Raw genomic sequence first — 16,901 nt, 5'->3', positions numbered from 1 at the left:
CACCTGTGGGTTTAGGACGGGTTTGAAAGGGCTGGCTGTGCTGCGTGCAGCCGAATGGTCCTGATGGGAGGTCCAGCGTTCTGCTTGTAAGTCACAGGCGCTTATTCCACAACATAGAGAACAATCATTTTAAATAAAGAGCCGTCAGCAGGCACTTGCATGGAGCTGTGTTTGCGGATGGAGTGAAGTCAGTCGGTCAGGGGGAGTGACCCCAGTCTGTCTGGGCTGGGTGACTGCTCGGGAAGCCGTCCGTCAGCCACACTTTGACTCACGGAACAGCATGTGGCGATAATATTAGCTGGGCATAGGTGACCTCTTACTGCTCTAGCTGGATGAGTGTTTTACAGCCTTATTCTTAATTTACTGCTTTATACCTAAGTCAGTGCTTTCTGTTTATTGCTTTTTGAGAGCCAGTCTAAACCACGCTTGGCCTCCTAATTTAATGTTACTGACAGCGTGCCATCCAAAGCCAAGCTTTTTATAAAACTCCAGATCAATAGAAATGCTACGATTAATTAAACCTGAGTCCAGTGGAAAGAGCTGCTTTTAAACAAGGGAATGTTCCCTGCAGGACTTGCAAACTCAGATCCTGCAGCCGTGAGCGCCTGGAGTGAGCTGACTGGAAACAAAAGTGGAACCGACTTAATTGGGTTTCGTGGCTCTGGCAAAGCATAAAGAGCAACAAATAGCGAGAAGCAATTTGGATTTGAATTATTTTCTCCCCTACGTTAATAGGTCGAGGTAATGTTAGTAATAAAAATCTGGCTGGCTCTTTGGCTGCCAGAATTTGGCAGAGGTCTGTTGCAGGTAATGAGGGTCATGCAGATTAACACCAGCTGCGTGTCTGGCCGGGTGTTTGAAGCTGACCTGTTAATCTTTCTTTTCCATTCCAGGATCTACAGAGGACAACAAATGTTTCCCAGCCTTCCTACTGTAACACCCTGATGTGAGTAACAAACCGTGGTGGTTCGTTGGTTTGGGTTTTTTTTTTTTGTAAATAAACTTTCTTGAGTATCCATTTGCAGCTGCTGCTCACCCCTCTTTTGCTCTGCTTATGTGTCTGTTCCTTTCTCAGTCCCAGGGCAGCCCTCTGTAGCCTGCAGAAGGGAGCGAGTGGTGTCTTAGAAATAAGAATGTGAAAACTTCTCTGTAATGTGGAATATAAAGCACAGTGAAATGTTTACTTGAAAAATCATGTCAGCAGCTGCATCTTTTATCAAGGAATATATATTCAGAAATGTTTATATAGAAACATGACAGCACTAAATCTGGGTTGTTGGTCACTAATCTTTGCAAAGATACAAAGCCGGCTAAGAAAAATAAAAACATTCCCCTGAGGCAGTTGGAACTTACAATATATGGAAGACCCAAGCAGTTAAAAGCTCCTATCCTGCCCTTATTCTCCTCCACACTTCCTCCGTGTGGTCACTCCAAATTGCTGCCAGCTGGCCTATTTGTCATGTGTGTTTGTTTGTACTGCCTCTAATTTCTGACCTTTCAAAGAGACAGACAAAATCTGTGGCTTTACAGCCAGCCCAGCCTACTAGCGGGAAGGAAAAATACAGTGAGTTTGAACCACAGAAGGGAACAGATTCAATTCTGAAGTGCCTCTTTATTGACCGTGGACCCCAACTTGTGTATAAATGAATTGGAGCCTTGCCTCCTCGGCCTGCGGTTTTCTTACGTCTCTGTTGCCTTCTTATTGCAGAGGGCACCGTAGGTTCCTTCCAAGCTACATTCAGACTGGCAAATATGCTCTGTTTTGTTTGTTGCAGGGCTCCAAGCTTTTTCAAGTGAGAGGTTTTATAGTGTGGCATGTTTATAAAGATGAAAACAGAACAGAGTGTGTGTGTGTGGGGTGGCACGGGGTGATAAAGAGACTGTATTGTAGAGGAAGAAGAGTGAAACTAGAAGACTGATCTGTCATCAAACAGAATGCCCCAGTGCGTGGACAAATGGTAAGACAGGCAGCCTGGGTGATATTTCCAGTTTCCCTGGAGTGAAAGTTTATACATGCAGTTTATAGTGGATAATGGAATGTTATGAAATGTTATATTTTTTTTATGAGGAATATGTTAATTCTGCCAGTGTGATAATCCTGAGGCTCCAACCCACAGCAAGGCTGACATTTATGTTATGAAGAGATGAGCAGACATTTATTGAGGTATAGACTGACAGTGCATGTAAAAATACCCCGCAACAACAACAACAAAACTACCCCCAAAAAAATCACAGAGAAAAATTTCCTTTTCATTCTCTTTTTCTTTCTCCCCTGTTCCGTCACATCAAATAACAACTAATGCTGAAGGGATGGCTGCTCTGAAAGGTGCTGCACTATTCTGTGATTCATGGCAAACCCAAAAGTTAAATTCTTCTTTCTGTGTGTGTGTGTGTGTGTGTGTATGTGGGGTGGGGGATACCGTGTGTGGTGGTCAGACCAAGGGGCTGATCTGGTATATAAACCATATGTAGCTCATGCTGTAGGTTTGCTCTGGTGTGCTTTGCTGCAGCATGGTGGAGGCACAGTTCCCAGACAGAGCTGTCCTTTTAATCAGGGGCACTGACAGCCAACATTGCTTCCCGAGGCTTTGGCTTCACATGAAACTCAAGGGCTATCGATGAGGAGTTTGCCTCTGGCTAAAGGGGAAGGTCTCCCTCCTCTGCAGCCCCCTGGCAAAATTAAAACAGAATGATGTGCATGTCTTGCCACATTCACAAGCAGAGCTGTCTTACATTATGAGAGGCTTGGAGTAGTCCCGGAGCTGGCTCCAGTGTTGGTGGGGGAGGGTGCTGCAGGGCTGACATAGGGTATATGGGAAGGGAGGAGTAGGAAGGGCATGCACATCCTTTCCCTTTTTGTGGGGAAGGGTTGGTTCAGATAGCATGAAATTACAGCCTCAGTCATATTAACACCTAAATATGTTGATTTTGACTCAAAGCCCAGTCTGGAGCCACTGCATTTAATGAAGGTGCTATGAAGATCTTGCTGGCTTTCATTTCCTGAGGTGGCTCTGGGTCACTCATGCTGTGGGATCACCTAATGGGAAGGTTGCAGGAGACGTTTGGCCTTCCATGGTTTTTATTCTGCTTTTGCAGGGCTTTCTCCAGGGCGTTCCTCTGTGGCTGAAGCAGTAGGCTCCCCTTTCGTGCAGCTGACGGGTATGCTACGAGGCCCGTCCTGTGTCCCTAACGTGGGTGGGGAGATGTATGATCACAACCTCTGTGCTGGCCTGACCTTGTCTGGTCTCCAGATAGCTCAGCTGGTTTTTGCTGAGCTCCAAAATGTGGAACGTGATCATTTAAGTCTGAAGAATTCCCTTATCTGCTAATTGTAGCTACAGTGGGGGAAACTGGCCCTAGTTATAGAAGTGATTTCTTTAAGTGCAGCATTCTTGGCATGCATAAGCTTGTGGTATCTGATTACTGTTTTTCAGCAAGTAACGCAACTGATTAAATCAAACTATTGTACTGCTCTGCAGCGTCTTCCTGTATTCTTCCTGCTATTACCCTATTTATTGCCAGGTTAATACATACTACAGTAGATACCATGCTGCTGTATATTAATTAATCACATATTTATGGGAGGAGAAATAGGAATAGGTTTGGGAGGAGAAATAATTTGGGTCACACAGGTTTTTGCAGAGAAGCGTCTGTCCTAAAACACTGACATCTCCCAGAGCTTTGTAGAGCTGATACATGGAGGGTTTCTGAGACAGAAGATCTTTGTCAGGCAGCTGAAGTCTTGCTTGTGTTTAGCTATGGAGGATATCCCAGGATATGGAGGATTGTTTGTGATGAATGTATGGCATTTGATAGTTATAAACTCCTCTAAACATTCATTTGAAGATATCATTTAATCTCTTTCTCTCTCTATTTTTATTTTTTTAACTGAAACATGTTTTTAAAAGACATTTAGAAATACAAAGATAAATGGCAAGGATAAATACAACAATCCAGAAGCCAAACTCCTGTTTAAAATGGTAGATAACCAGTCAGCAGTGGATAGAAAATGACTGGGAATAAATGGTAGCGTAGCTTATCATGCAATTCCTGTGTTTATAAATTATTTTTATAATATGAGGAGGTCCTTTTTGGATGCAGGAGTTGGACTCAGTGATCCTTATGAATCCCTTCCAACTTGGGATATTGTGTGATTCTGTGATTTAGGGCAGGCAGTACCGCAGTCAGGCTTCCAAATGTTGAATTTAATCACAAGCCAGTCTCTAATGTTCGAGAAAGAAGCAGATACTGAAAAGCCTCAAATAGAAGGAACAGGCAGGACTTTACAAGGAAAAAAAATCAAAAAGAAGTTCAGATGAGGAAAATTAATCAGCAGTTCTGAAATGATTATGATTGTCAGAGAACAAGGTTTTTGCCAGCGTAAGAGAGCTGGTCTCTGCCCTTGAGCTTGCTTAAGCAGTTAATCTGTGTATGAACTCTAAGTCTTAGAGATCACTCAAAGGATATTAATCATCCCTGAGCATTTAAAAACATACATTTGAGCAAGTAAGACAGTAGAGGTCGAATGGCAGTGGGGTAGCTGCAGGCTCAGGTCGGCTCTTAACTGCAGGTTTTCTAAAGGTGAGTGTGTAACATCATTTATGTGTACCTGCGTTTGCATTGCTAGTGAGTGTTGTCAGTGGTCTGTGATTACCTGGGAGCTGGCTTGCAGGAGCAGAGCCTGTGTTTGAATATTGCAGACCATGTCCTTTGCCTGCTTTGTAACCTTCTTCCAGCAAGGAGCTTGGAATCAGATTTGGAGAGACTTTCTTTTAGATTTACTGGTATCAAGAAAGAGTCAAAGACTTCAGACTGCAGTTCAGAGGAGACACTTCATGCTTCTTTCCTGATCTTTTTCTTCACCTCCTTCCATTGCCTTCTAACCACGAGAAAGAGCCAACATTTAAACAGTGTTTCCTGGTCATGCTTCTCAGTTTCTTGTTTTCTTAACAGGGGGAGTCTGAACAGTTTCCTGTAATACAGAAGCTTTCCAAAGTGAAATGTGCCAGTGGCGTTTCTAAATACTGTCCTATCTTAGCATGTCTCCAACATGCTTTGCTCTTGGCCTCCATGCTATGTATGGAAGTCCTCCAAATTTGTTCTGCTATGGGGTGGGAGCGAGGGTGTAGATAGGGGTGTACCTGGCAGACAGTTGTGCTCTCATCCCACTGCCTCTGGGTAATGCTACACAACCTCTGTTACAAGTCAGTGTCTCTCAGATAAGTGGCTCTCATAGGTAAGTCCAAGCAGAGATCTGTGTGCCCTCATTTCAGCTGGACTGAAGCAGTGTGGGGTGCTGTGGCTGGTCCTGGAGCTAGGTTGGAAGGCAAGACTGGCAGTTGATCTGTAAGGAGGCAGGATCCATCTGTCACTGTCATTGGCATGGTTTGACTGGACCAAACCCTTCCACAAGCTGCAAGTAAGTTACAAGGCAGTGTGGTTGGTGGACCAGCATTTAGGAAGGCTGATCTCTTCATATGGAGTTTTTGCCCCTCTGCTAGACTCATTCCTGAGCAGCTGATTCATAATTATTTGAGACTGTGCACCTGAGCTTGGGATTCATGAGTCACAGGAGTCATTCAGGTGGGAAGGGATATGTGGGGATATCTAGTCTACCCCTCTGCCCAAAGCAGAGCCAGTTCTGAGATCGGGGCAGGCTGTCCAGGGCTTTCTCTGGATAGATCTTGAACTTAGGAGGACGGAGCCCTCACAACCTCATCAGGGCCCAGCTTCATTTCTCACCTCAGGCATCTTCACGGTGAAGATCTGCATATTTTCAGACAAAACTATTAGTGATTCAATTGATGAATACTGTAGCACTGTACATGACCATAGCGTGGGCACCATTAGAATGGGTACAGCGCTTGACAGCAATTGTAGACAGTGACAAGCTATGCCTCGAAGCTATTGGTTTGCTCATTTTGAGGAGCACGGGGCAGGCAAACAAATAGACAGTAATATATGAGATACTGTGTCACTGCAGTGAACAAGATGAGTATAAAAAGGGAAAATATAAAAATAGCACTTACTGCCTGATAAAATTGCCTTTCAATTAAATGACTAGATAGGAGGTTTTATAAAGGGGGAAAAAGACCTCTAAAGTCGCTTGGACAAGTGAAATGGAAAGGTAGGAAAAGGGAAAGCACTGAGACTTAAAACTGGTAGATGTTAAATCTCAGAGATGTTTGGGGAATGGCGGGTCCAGCTGTGAGATTTAGAACTTTGAGTTGCCATGTGGAAGTCAGCAGTGCTTACCCTGTAAGCAGAGGCTGGAGGTAAGGTCTCTGCTCATGTTGGAGAGCTTTGCGCAGGCTATATGTAAAGACCGCCAGGACTGGGCTCTGATTCCTGTTTAGACCTTGGATGTGGTAGGGTTCACACCATATTGGGGTTTCTTTTCTTTGCAGTGGCATTGAGGGGAGCTTGTTTACCATCTGGCTGTGAAGATGGAAAAGAGAAAAAAAAAAAGAAGAAAGAAATAGAGCTTGTTTTCTAAAAATGAGAACTCATACAGTCAACTAGCGTCTTTTATTATTATGCATTGAGTCTAAAATAGATGCAGGTCTGCCTGCTTTCTTAACATGCATCTGACAGAAGGTAATAGCATCCATTTACATTTCTGTACCATTTCTTTCCGTGAGGGTCTTGGAGTATTTCACAGGGGGGACCAGACAACAAGAAACAATGCTTTTACCTTGCATCTACCTTGTCATATGGTCTGCTACAACTGGCAGAGCTGTCGTGGGGCAGTGGTGGGAGCTTTCTGGGCTGGCCTTGTTGCCTGCTTTGGGTGGCGTGGGCAGCTGCGGAAGAGCATCCTTAATTTCAGAGTGCTGTTGTAGAGAGCTCAGAGAAGCAAAGTGCCTGTGGGCACCTCTGGGACTGTTCTGCCATCCATCCTGTATGCTGGGTGCTTCCCTTGCATGGTTTTCCAATTCCCACTGCCTGACAGTGAGTGGTTGTTGAGAAGCTGGCTTGGCTTTGAGTGTGCCCATCACCCCTATGCAGTGAGGGTCAGAGGTAGGGGGTGGCAAAAAGGAGAGTGCGGACGGCATCACTGTTGCTGTTGTAGTCTCCTTAAAGTATTTAGAATCACCAAAGATGATGATTTTATTCAATAAATGGGCATTTTAAAAAAGGTTATGTTGGGAGGGTTGTTCCTGTCATGCTAGTTATGTTTGTGGAAGTTTACAGTCACTGTTTTTAGTTTCATACCCAATTTGCCTCCTGGCTACGCCTGGAAAGGGGATCTAGGAAAGGGGAAGCTGCTCAGGGTTGTTTACTTTGGATCTATTATGGGTAGTGTGGTTTTCCCCCTCCAGTTCCTGTCCCCCTTCTCCCAGCTCATGCCAGGGCCTTGTGTGCACGGTAAGCCATTGCTGGAGGTGGGGCAGAAGCTGCCATTAGGCAGCATCATGGATTTTGGTGTGTTTAAACCAGCTGTGACGTTTTAATTCATTATTTTGGTACTGTTGAGCTTTATACTGGGCTGGTATCAATGACAGTACCAGGGCATCAACTGTAACTGCCTCTGCTCAAGGTCTGTGGCCGTGAGCAAAGCACTTGCTCGCTGCTTGGCCATGTAGAGAATAGGGATAATACTCACCTCACAGGGGTATTATGAAAGTTAATTTGCTAATTATTTATAAAGCACAGTGGGATGCTACTTCAGCTCTACACAGTGTTATGTTAACATCTAATTAGTTATTCCTTATGATGCTTCATTTTCTTTCTGCTATAAATATTGGCCTAATACAGGGACAACTCTGCCTGTCATCTTGGTGACTCAGATGGAAAAAGCAAGCTGGAATGAATAAACAGGATTTGGTTTGTAAATGATCTCTGTTTCTATTTCCCCTTCTGTGCCATCTTACCCATAAAAATGACACTGTTGTGATTAGGGTTTTTCAGCAGTCGTATTCAGTGCAGAAGTTGTGTTGCATACAGAGCAGGTGGAGCCCAACTCCTTCCATCTTACCAGGGCATGAAGATGCACAGCCGGTGATGCCTTGTGACACCGGGTTTTCTCTCTGAGCAGTTCAAACACAGGCATATGGTGTGTGCCGTACAGCAAAGCTAGTGCACTGAAGTACAGTCATTTGGGAATTTACACCAGGCAAAATAAGGTGAATGTCTGCCTGAATGACCATGAACTTTCCTGCTGGACAGCTTGCTGCAATGCCTACTTCAATCAGCAGGTCCCTTTTGGGGGAAGAAGTCATCACTTGTATAGAAATGTCAGCCTTCTGCAACCTTCTTGCTTCTCTTAGGCCTTCCTATTTCTCCCACCTTGCTTATGTTCACCTCCTCGGAGCTTAGGTGAAAACCAGTTAAGAGTTTTGGGATGGAGAGAGCTGTACATCCTGGGAGTGCTGAGCCATCACCCTGTGAGCCCCACAAAGGTGTCCAGAGACCTTGGGCTGAAATCTGCTGCACTGGGGAGATCTCTGCCATTGCTTTCACTGGGGTCTGGACCGTGATCTGCGATTCCAAGATGCCTTTTTTTTTTTTTTTTTGCTCTTCTCCTCTAAGCTTGTCTTTCTGTTTTCCCTTGTTTGTGTTTGCATCCCATATTGGGTTGCTTTATTTCACATTGTGAGTAACATGAGTAACATCTTTACTTTGGCCAGGGCTGTAGTGAAGTTTCATATGGAAGTGTGCTGATTTTTTCCTCTGAAAATACATACAGCAAAGATGTCTGAGCTTTGTGTCACAGGTTTTACCTGCCTCTGGGCAGCTTAGGGCCCCTTTGAAGACATGAATGTCCTGTATGCTTAATACTTCAGCGTGGTGAATTGAAAAGCTTGTGAGTCCTATTTTTAGTGTTGAAAAATGTTGACAACTAATGTAAACCTACGATATCCATCACCTGGCAGCATCGTCACCATTGTACAGCTTGTCACTCATTTTGAACTGGTTTTTTTCCAATAAAAATGAAACCATTGGCAGTGATGTGGTGGAAGCATGTCAGAATGTACCAAGAAGATGACAGCAGCCACTGTGTATTTTCTTTCAAAGAAATGAGAGATGTTAGGATTATATATCTTGAATAAAATGTGCCTCCTTGATCCCATTCATTGAAAAAGGAAGTGATCCCATTGCATTAAGCTCCTGAAACATTGCTGTGCCACAATGACAGTTGTGGACTGAACAGGCTGCATCCAGCTCTGAGGGTATCTCATGCACCATGTGAGCTCTGCTGGGGCTGGGGGGCTGCAGAAGCTTGCAGCAGCCTTGGGTACGTGTGTGCGTTCACTTCTCTGTGAATTCAGGACAGCCTCATGACTTTTGTTGTCTTGAGGCTGGATGACTAGAAGCAGGTCTCTATGATAGATAGAAATCCTGTATGCTTGAAGGGAACTTATAAGCAGGATGAGGAACGACTTTTTACAGCCTAAGACTAATAGGACAAAGGGGTATGGCTTTAAACTACAAGAGGGGAGATTTAGGTTAGGTGTTAGGAGGAAATTCTCTTCTCAGAGGGCAATGAGGCGCTGGCACAGCTGCCCATAGAAGCTGTGGTGCCCCATCCCTGGAGGCACTCCAGGCCATGTCGGATGGGGCCCTGAGCAGCCTGAGCTGGTGGGGGGCAGCCCTGCCCGCTGCAGTGGGTTGGAACTTGTTGTTCTTTAAGGTCCCTTCCAACCCAAACTACTCCATGATACAATTCTATATGTGTGATTGTGTGCTTTACCTGTATGCATCTGGATGACTCCAGTAAAGACTGCTCTTCCCTTTGCATGAGGGGTATCTTGTGCTGAGTGTTGGTGAGAGATTTCCCCGAGCACGCTCTGCAGAGTCAGTGTGAGAACTGTAAGCAACAAGTGGCACAATGAAATACAAACCTTCAGTTCTAACTTTTTGTTGCTCCAAAGGTAGCAGTCCGTGCCTATTCATGGTGGTTTTGCAGGCAAGTGTGCTGGCTGATTGCCACCATCCCCTCCCTGTAGCTCATTAGAAACCTTTCAGCTACCTTTGCCGTGTAACAACCAGGATCAATTTTCCCATGAGTTGATATATATGGTGACCTCTCCAAAGGAAAAAAAACAACCCTGTAGTTCATTAGCTTACTTTTGTAGAGGCTGAAAGAGAACTGTTTGTGGCTGAACAATACTTGTCTTTGACTGTTCTGTTCCTAATCCCAAATAGAAACATGAGACTGAGAAACTTGCTCTGAAAAAGGGGAGTATGGATACATTCAATCTAGTATAAATCTTCCTGGTGTTAAAATTCTTTAATCAGCATGGGTTGGTTTGCAGGTTGTTTGGATGAAGCAAAGACAGGCAGCGTTAAGTATCAGTTTGAGAAGAGTGATTCTGATGGTAATGCATGGTTTTCCATCAGTGCCCTTGTGTGAGATTCTGCATCACAGAGATCCAGTTCAAGAGCGGAGGCTTTAAAAACAGTTAATGAAGCCTGTGTTGACTTTCCATCTCAATTTGTCATTGAATAAAAGGTGGCTCAGACCAAACTGTGTCCTCACCTAGACAATGACAACTGTTTGCTTTAGTAGTAGTCTTGGTCATAGCTCCTTCTGGATCTGTGAGGCTGCTTGGGTACCAGTGTGGGTGTTACTTTCAGGACAGGGGTGTTACCAGAATGGAGCCCCCTGTGCATGGTTTTGGCCACAAGAGTCCATTATTCACAAGGCTATACATGAAGCATCTTGAACTCTGAAGCCCAGGCTGTGTTTATAGGGCTGTAGTTTGCAGTGTTTTGTGAAAAAGGAATGTAATACCACAGCCAAGTGTGTCAGGGTGCCTTGCTTGCACCACTGGCTCAGTCTGTGGCTATGGGATGTTTGGAGCGCCGCCAAAACTGGAGCAGGCCTTCAGCATCTCAGTGCGCTGCCTGTTGTCGTTCTTGGCAGATTATAATTGCCTGCTCAGCCCTGGGTTGTGTCCTGAATGTGCTTGACCAGAGGACTGACAAAAGCAGGTAACAGTCAGGACCAGGACGCTCTCCTCTGTGGTTTCCCTCATTAGAAACTCCACCATTGCCATCAAGGTCTTGAAAAGAGGTCTGCAAGGCTCCAGTTGTCTGCAGGATGGATACAGGGCCTTTCTGTAGACAGGACGCTTCTCCAAGGCCATCTGTTTGCACCAGTGGAAAATACAGCTGATACAATCATGAATGTTTGAAGCGCCTCGGCTTTGTAAGGTAACCCATAGTTACAGAGATACGGTCTGCGTAGACCTGATGTTCCTCATATCTTAACTTACTGCTGTGCTCTGTGAGTCACTGTACTGAAGCTACTCCCAACCATTTCTCTGCCCAAAGTGATAATCCATTGTTAAAATGATATTAACTCATGTGTGCTAATTAGCAGGTGTGCCTGGGTGTGAGAAGCCAAGGACGTTAATTAGGTCTGATGAAGTTACCTTTACTCAGGGTTCGGACTCACATCTGCTGGGAACGTGTCTCCTCTCCTTCCACAGCTGAGGAGGTGCTGTCCTGCAGTGATGTCCCCAGCTGATGTGGGCCCTGATATGCTGGGGATATCTTTCTCCTCAGTAGAAGGGACTCAAGGATGGCCAGGAGACTCCTTGTAAGGTTGTCGGGAGTTTATTTTTTGTGATGATGGAAAGAAAAGGACTTTTCCCATCTATACTATCTTCATTTGGCTAAGAAAAGGAGGAGAAGTGTAGCTGTCTCTCACTCTGCTGGATGTATGGCCCCTCTGGCTGGCCAGCTCGGCAGCCTGTCTTTGGCCCAAAATATGCTAAATTGCCTCCACACAGGTTTTGGTAGGTCTTTGCTAATAGCATGGGACTACCACGGTTTATACAAGCTAGCATATGCGTCTGGGAGAAAGCCCACATCAAAAGGCGTGTATTGAAATGGCTTAGCGGGGTTGACAGCATGGCTAGGCCTGGAAACGCCTGTTCTCCCAGGGCTGGCGGGCCTGAACCAACAGGCTGCAGCGGGGTGTTGCCAGCTGGCTGCTCCCCATCCTACCTGAGCCTGTTGCTTCACTCTGGTAATCTCTGGTGCCTCTGCGGGATGTGTTCCTTAGCTAGGTTTTGGAGAAGGGTCATTCTTTTTGCACTGGATCACAATGGGGAGGTGAAATTATTGCTTTTGATCCTCCTGCACCAGTTTAATATTCATCGGTGGCCAGGCTGACTGGTTGTTGCCTTGTTTGCATGAAGGCAGCTCCTGGGGTGGAAGGCAGATTCATCTAGCCAGCGTTTTGGGGGGACCCTGGGCTGGTTGAGGACTTGCTGTAGGTAACCAGGAGGCAGGAGAAGGTGTCACAAAGTGTTGTAGCAAAATGCAAATCCATTTAAGGCTTGCAGCAAAAGGGTGTGCCTCGTTTGATCTTTCTGAGCCGAAAAACACTTCAGACAATCGCTTTCAATCTCACATCGTAAGCATATATGCTTCTTCTTTGGGACTTGAAAGTAATGGCTTTGTATCTCAGGGTGCTTGTGTGTATGCATGCGTGTGTATATGTACACACCAGTTTCCACGTAACAAAGAAGCCATTTTGGTGCTGGTGACTAAGTGCAGATGGCATGGGAGCTCCCAGCATGGTTTTGCCTTTCTGGCTGATCAAATGCGTTGAAGACTGTGAGTGTTTGCTGTGCCCTGCTGAACCTGGAGCAGGTGGGAGCAGCCCTCATCTGAATCACTCCCAACTTGCCAAACCTGCTCGCTAGCCTGCTTGGGATTTGCTGTTGCCCTCCCTGAGCACTTCAGGAGGAGTCAGCCTGCTCCCCTGGTCTGCCTGTGGTTTTTTTTTTTTCCTCCTGGCTGGCCCACAGATGTTTGGCTTTACTCTTTCTGTGCTCAAATTAGCTGTAAGGCTGGGGTTTGGTCTTTCCATTACTTTCTTTTCCAAGCATGCGTTCAGTCCCATCCCTCCCTCAGCGCTTTCTGCTGTTGCAATGGAGGACTGCCCTGCTCGGCAGGAGTGCCTGCAGCCACGGGGGGACCCGGTGGTTTCTGAGCGTGGGCAGATACATCGGAAAGATCTGATTCTGCCAGTACTTAGATGTGAAGTTAAACAAAGCCTGCTGTTTGAAGTGGACTATAACCGACTGTTCTGCAAGTAAACTCAGCTTACATGCCTGCCTATTTCCGATAATGGGGCGTATAAGAAGGATTGTGCCGAATCACATCACTTTGTCCAGCTGCCTCAGCTTGGCTGTTCCCAACAAGTTTCTTCTCCTCCCATCCTGTCCTCCTGCATCCATTGCACCCTAGCATGGAGAGCCCCATAGCTCTGTGTTCATTGCAGTTGAACAAAAGCATGGAAGAGCTGGGGTCTTGCATCTAGCTTTTGTAGCTTCTTCTTCCTTCCGTAATAATTTTGTCCTTCGCCCAGTTTGTGGTTACGTCTGGGTTGCAGAGGCCAGAACTTCTAGAATATGGTTAGTGCTCTGTATTTCTGAAGCATCACACCGAGCTGTGAGTGTGAATTTGTTGTTTAATTTGGTGATTTCTGTTTGTATAAAATACTGACTGCATTGTCTGCTTCATTCCAAGAATAGTTTGATAACTGTTTTTTCTTCTTCCTTATAATTGAGCAGAGAGTCAAAGTAGGGGAAGCTGGTGGATAAACAAAACAGTTTAGGGTTTGTATGTGTGTTTCTTTTTGGTAGCAGCCATTAGAGTGTGCTGATCCAATTGGAATTCAGAACCAACACCACGAAAGCAGTGAACTCAGAAACACCTGATCTTTGTGCACTTTTTGAATCTCTTCAGTTCTTGATTCTGCAAGCACTTTTGCACCAGCAGCCAAATGTGGGACGCTTAGGCATACATGTATTCCCAGAGAAATACCTGAGGAGAGATCTTGCAGTACATAGGAGAGTCGAGGACAACAAGGAGAAGTGCAGAATAGGTCAGAAGATTTTGAGCTGTCCCCTGAGAATGCATGCAGAACCTGGGCAGGGCACAGTGTAGTGAAGTTACAGAGGGGACCGTGGCACTTTGGTCGCAGGCATGAGTTGCCACTGTCGGCAGGCTGGGTGTTGTAATTACGGGCTGCCCTTACTCTTTGTCACACCGGTGAGTTAAAGGCACCCTGGAGGGGAGTCCTTGGGAGCTGGGATTTCGGGAGCCAGCAGCTGAGTGGCAGCAGTTCCCACCAGCCAGCGCCCGGGGAGCGCTGTGAGAAGGATTACAGGGAGAGGGAGGGAGGGAGGGATGGCAAGAGCCCAAGCCTTCAAACACACCCAATGGGCCCATCTCATCTTCGCATGAAACTTCGTGAGTTACACCCACTCTGAAGCAGAAGGGGAATGAAACGCTGACGCTTCCTCCTTTCTGTTACTGGCAGCCAGCGCTTGTGAAATACAACAGGCAAAGATGTTTGTCCTATTGATGATGAACGGTAAGCTGATTTGCAGCAGCACAAACTTCTGCTGGGGGCCGGGTTGGGAACAGCAGTTAAGCTCAGGCTGTGAAATGTGTCTGTGGGCTGTTGCGTTGTTGTGCTGTCTGAAATGCAGCATGTCTGGGAGCCTCTGTGCTTGCATCTTTTGAGCCTCTCTCAGCTTGCATCTTTTCCCAGCATGGATGGAGGTGTTTCTTTCTCTAAACCATGTTTAATGGGATCGTCAGGCGCTGTTTGCTTTTGCAGGGCTTGTGCTGCTCGCAGGTACGGACACACCGTGCTTTTGTTGCAGGCAGGGAGAACTCAGAGTGATTGAATGGGAGCCAGGTATTTAGTAGCTAAATTCCCTCAGAGGGAAAATGTAGTATCTTGTTACTTGTTCAAGATGCTTCTCTTCTCCAGCTGTCTGGCTGTATTTTTGGTAATTACAGGTTGCCATGCTCTGTAATTGTTCAAAATGAGCCTTGCAAAAGGTTTCAACTTGAATTGAGCTCTGTTATGTGTTTCTGTGAGGCACTGAAAGCTGAAACATTCTGAAGGGTGATGCTGCAGCACCCCTATGTCAGGTGAGGAGGGGGGTCTGAGGGGTCTCTCACTTGGCCACATCCTGACAGCGCTGCAATAGTAGGCTGCATGAGGCTGTCCTACATCAAATTGCTCACTTTTTCTGGTTACTGCTCTGCTTACGAAGTTGTTCCGTATACCAGTCGCTATCTTTAAATCTAAATTGCTTAATTCTTGTGTTGGTGACAGGAAATGTGGGCACCCTGGCCATGCAGTTACAGTGACTAAGACAGCATTCAGAACCGGCCCAGCCCTGGGGCTGTCTGTGCGGCACCGCACCGCAACCCTGACCCACTGCCATCGGGATGCTGGGTGCTTCCTGATGGAAGGACTGGGGTTCAGGTCTGATTCAGAGCTTATCAGCTCCGAGGATTTTTCCTGTGCGGAGGCAAAGTGTACCGCGTCTGTTTTTGGCAGAACAGAGTCACGTTGTAGCTGTTTTAAATGTTAGAGCTTTAATTGTTTCATTTAATGTGCCAGAAACCCATTGTCAAGGCAGCTATTAATTCCTCTGACAGTGTTTTGGTATTCCAGGGGTGACTGAAGTGTTCGTTTGCTATTGGTGTTCTGGAGCTGAAGGAGCAGGTCCGTGGGTGTCAGTGGGCTGCTTGTTTTTCTCCAGTCCTTTCAGAGGCTGAAGTGATCTGTGCGCTACAAGAAATGTGTGGCAAATCACTGTGTTAATCATGGCAAATGGCGCTAAGGGACCAGGAGCAGAAGTGTGGCGTGCCTGCTCGCACCTCCTCAAGGAACTCGCTCTTGAAAGGATGCCCGTATGTTTGCAAGAGGGTTCCAACTTGTTTTGAAGCAGAACCACTTTGTTTTTCCAGAATGTATGTTGGGATTATATCTGCCAAGCCACAGATTTGCATCATTCAAGCATTTGCTTTAGCTTTGTGCTTTTGCTCCAGGAAATCAGTGATGGGGTTCCTGCTGGCTTTAGCATAGGGCGGGCATTGCTTCTGCACCAATGCAGCCTGGGGGAGCACAGGGGTGGGAGCAACCCAGCTAGATATTGGTCTTCTGAGCAGACACAGCTGACTTTCAATGAAGGTACTCAGCAGTTTGGACATAAGGAAGAGTTCAGGTTGGACACAAATTAGGTTGGATATTAGGAAGGATTTCTTGTCAGTAAGAGCAGTGCTGCAGTGACACAGGCTGCCCAGGGAGGTGGTGCAGTCACTGTCCCTGGAGGTGTTCAAGAGCTGTGTGGATGTGGCACTGAGGGACGTGGGCAGTGGGCATGGTGGGGGTGGGCTGGTGGCTGGACTGGGTGACTCTGTTGCAGCAGAACTCTTTGGCACTGCCCTTAGCTTTGACACTGGCTAACTAGTTAGTGCTCGTCTCTGCCATTGCAAAGAAATAAAGGGTCTTTGGTGGTGAGGAAGGAGGTCACTAGAAGAGAATAACTGCTCCGAAACAATTTTTTAAGAGAGCAGAATCAAATGCAAAAGAAATCTTGGTGTCAAATCTTTGAAAGAATTTAGCAAGAAACAGGGCTGCTCTCTGCTGATCTGTATTTCTTGGTATTATTTTGTTAAACTGGAGACTGTGTGGTGTGTTCTAGTGAGTTTTATGGAACATTAATCCATTGCTAGATGAGGGGAATACATTATTTATAGATTAGAGTGTTTTAACATCCTGGTGTGGGGTTGTTTAAGAAGGTCAGGATTCAGAGTGCTGGAAATGGGATTAGCCCAGCTGTGCTGCAGACAGTGCAGAAGGAGAGGAAAAGAGGAAGTTATCAAGTAAATATTTATGTTTTTCTTGTGCCTTACAAGACATAAGTCACATCAGATTGAAAGGTTTCTGGAACAAAAAACGTAGTTTTCTCCTTATGGGTCGCAACATTTCAAGTCTTCATTGAATCGTAAACAAACAGCAGCATCCTTTTCTCCTAACTCAGCAGGCTGTCTCTGCTGCCTGTTTGCTTTCTCCGTGGGATGGTGTAAAAAGACTGGAGGAGCAGAGAGCATCTGTGATAATATCAACC

General features: G+C 45.9%; 1 protein-coding gene across 6 annotated transcripts in view; it reads left to right on the top strand.

Moving 5' to 3' along the window:
• TIAM1 (TIAM Rac1 associated GEF 1) overlaps positions 1-16,901 on the top strand; it is a 163,166-nt gene that overhangs the window by 40,294 nt on the left and 105,971 nt on the right. For 3 of the 6 annotated variants that reach the window (XM_015881205.2, XM_015881149.2, XM_032448626.1), the window contains exon 1: positions 14,219-14,341. In XM_015881205.2, coding sequence (XP_015736691.1) covers positions 14,317-14,341 — 25 coding nt within the window. In that variant the 5' untranslated portion in view covers positions 14,219-14,316. Of the gene's footprint in view, positions 1-893; positions 947-14,218; positions 14,342-16,901 lie in introns of those variants that run through there. The other 3 variants (XM_015881158.2, XM_015881178.2, XM_015881188.1) reach the window with 2 other exon arrangements.

This window comes from Coturnix japonica, chromosome 1 (assembly GCF_001577835.2).
Source record: "Coturnix japonica isolate 7356 chromosome 1, Coturnix japonica 2.1, whole genome shotgun sequence".
NCBI lineage: Eukaryota > Metazoa > Chordata > Aves > Galliformes > Phasianidae > Coturnix > Coturnix japonica.
The sequence above is the reverse complement of the archived record's forward strand: the minus strand, read 5'-3'. Positions and strand labels throughout refer to the sequence as shown.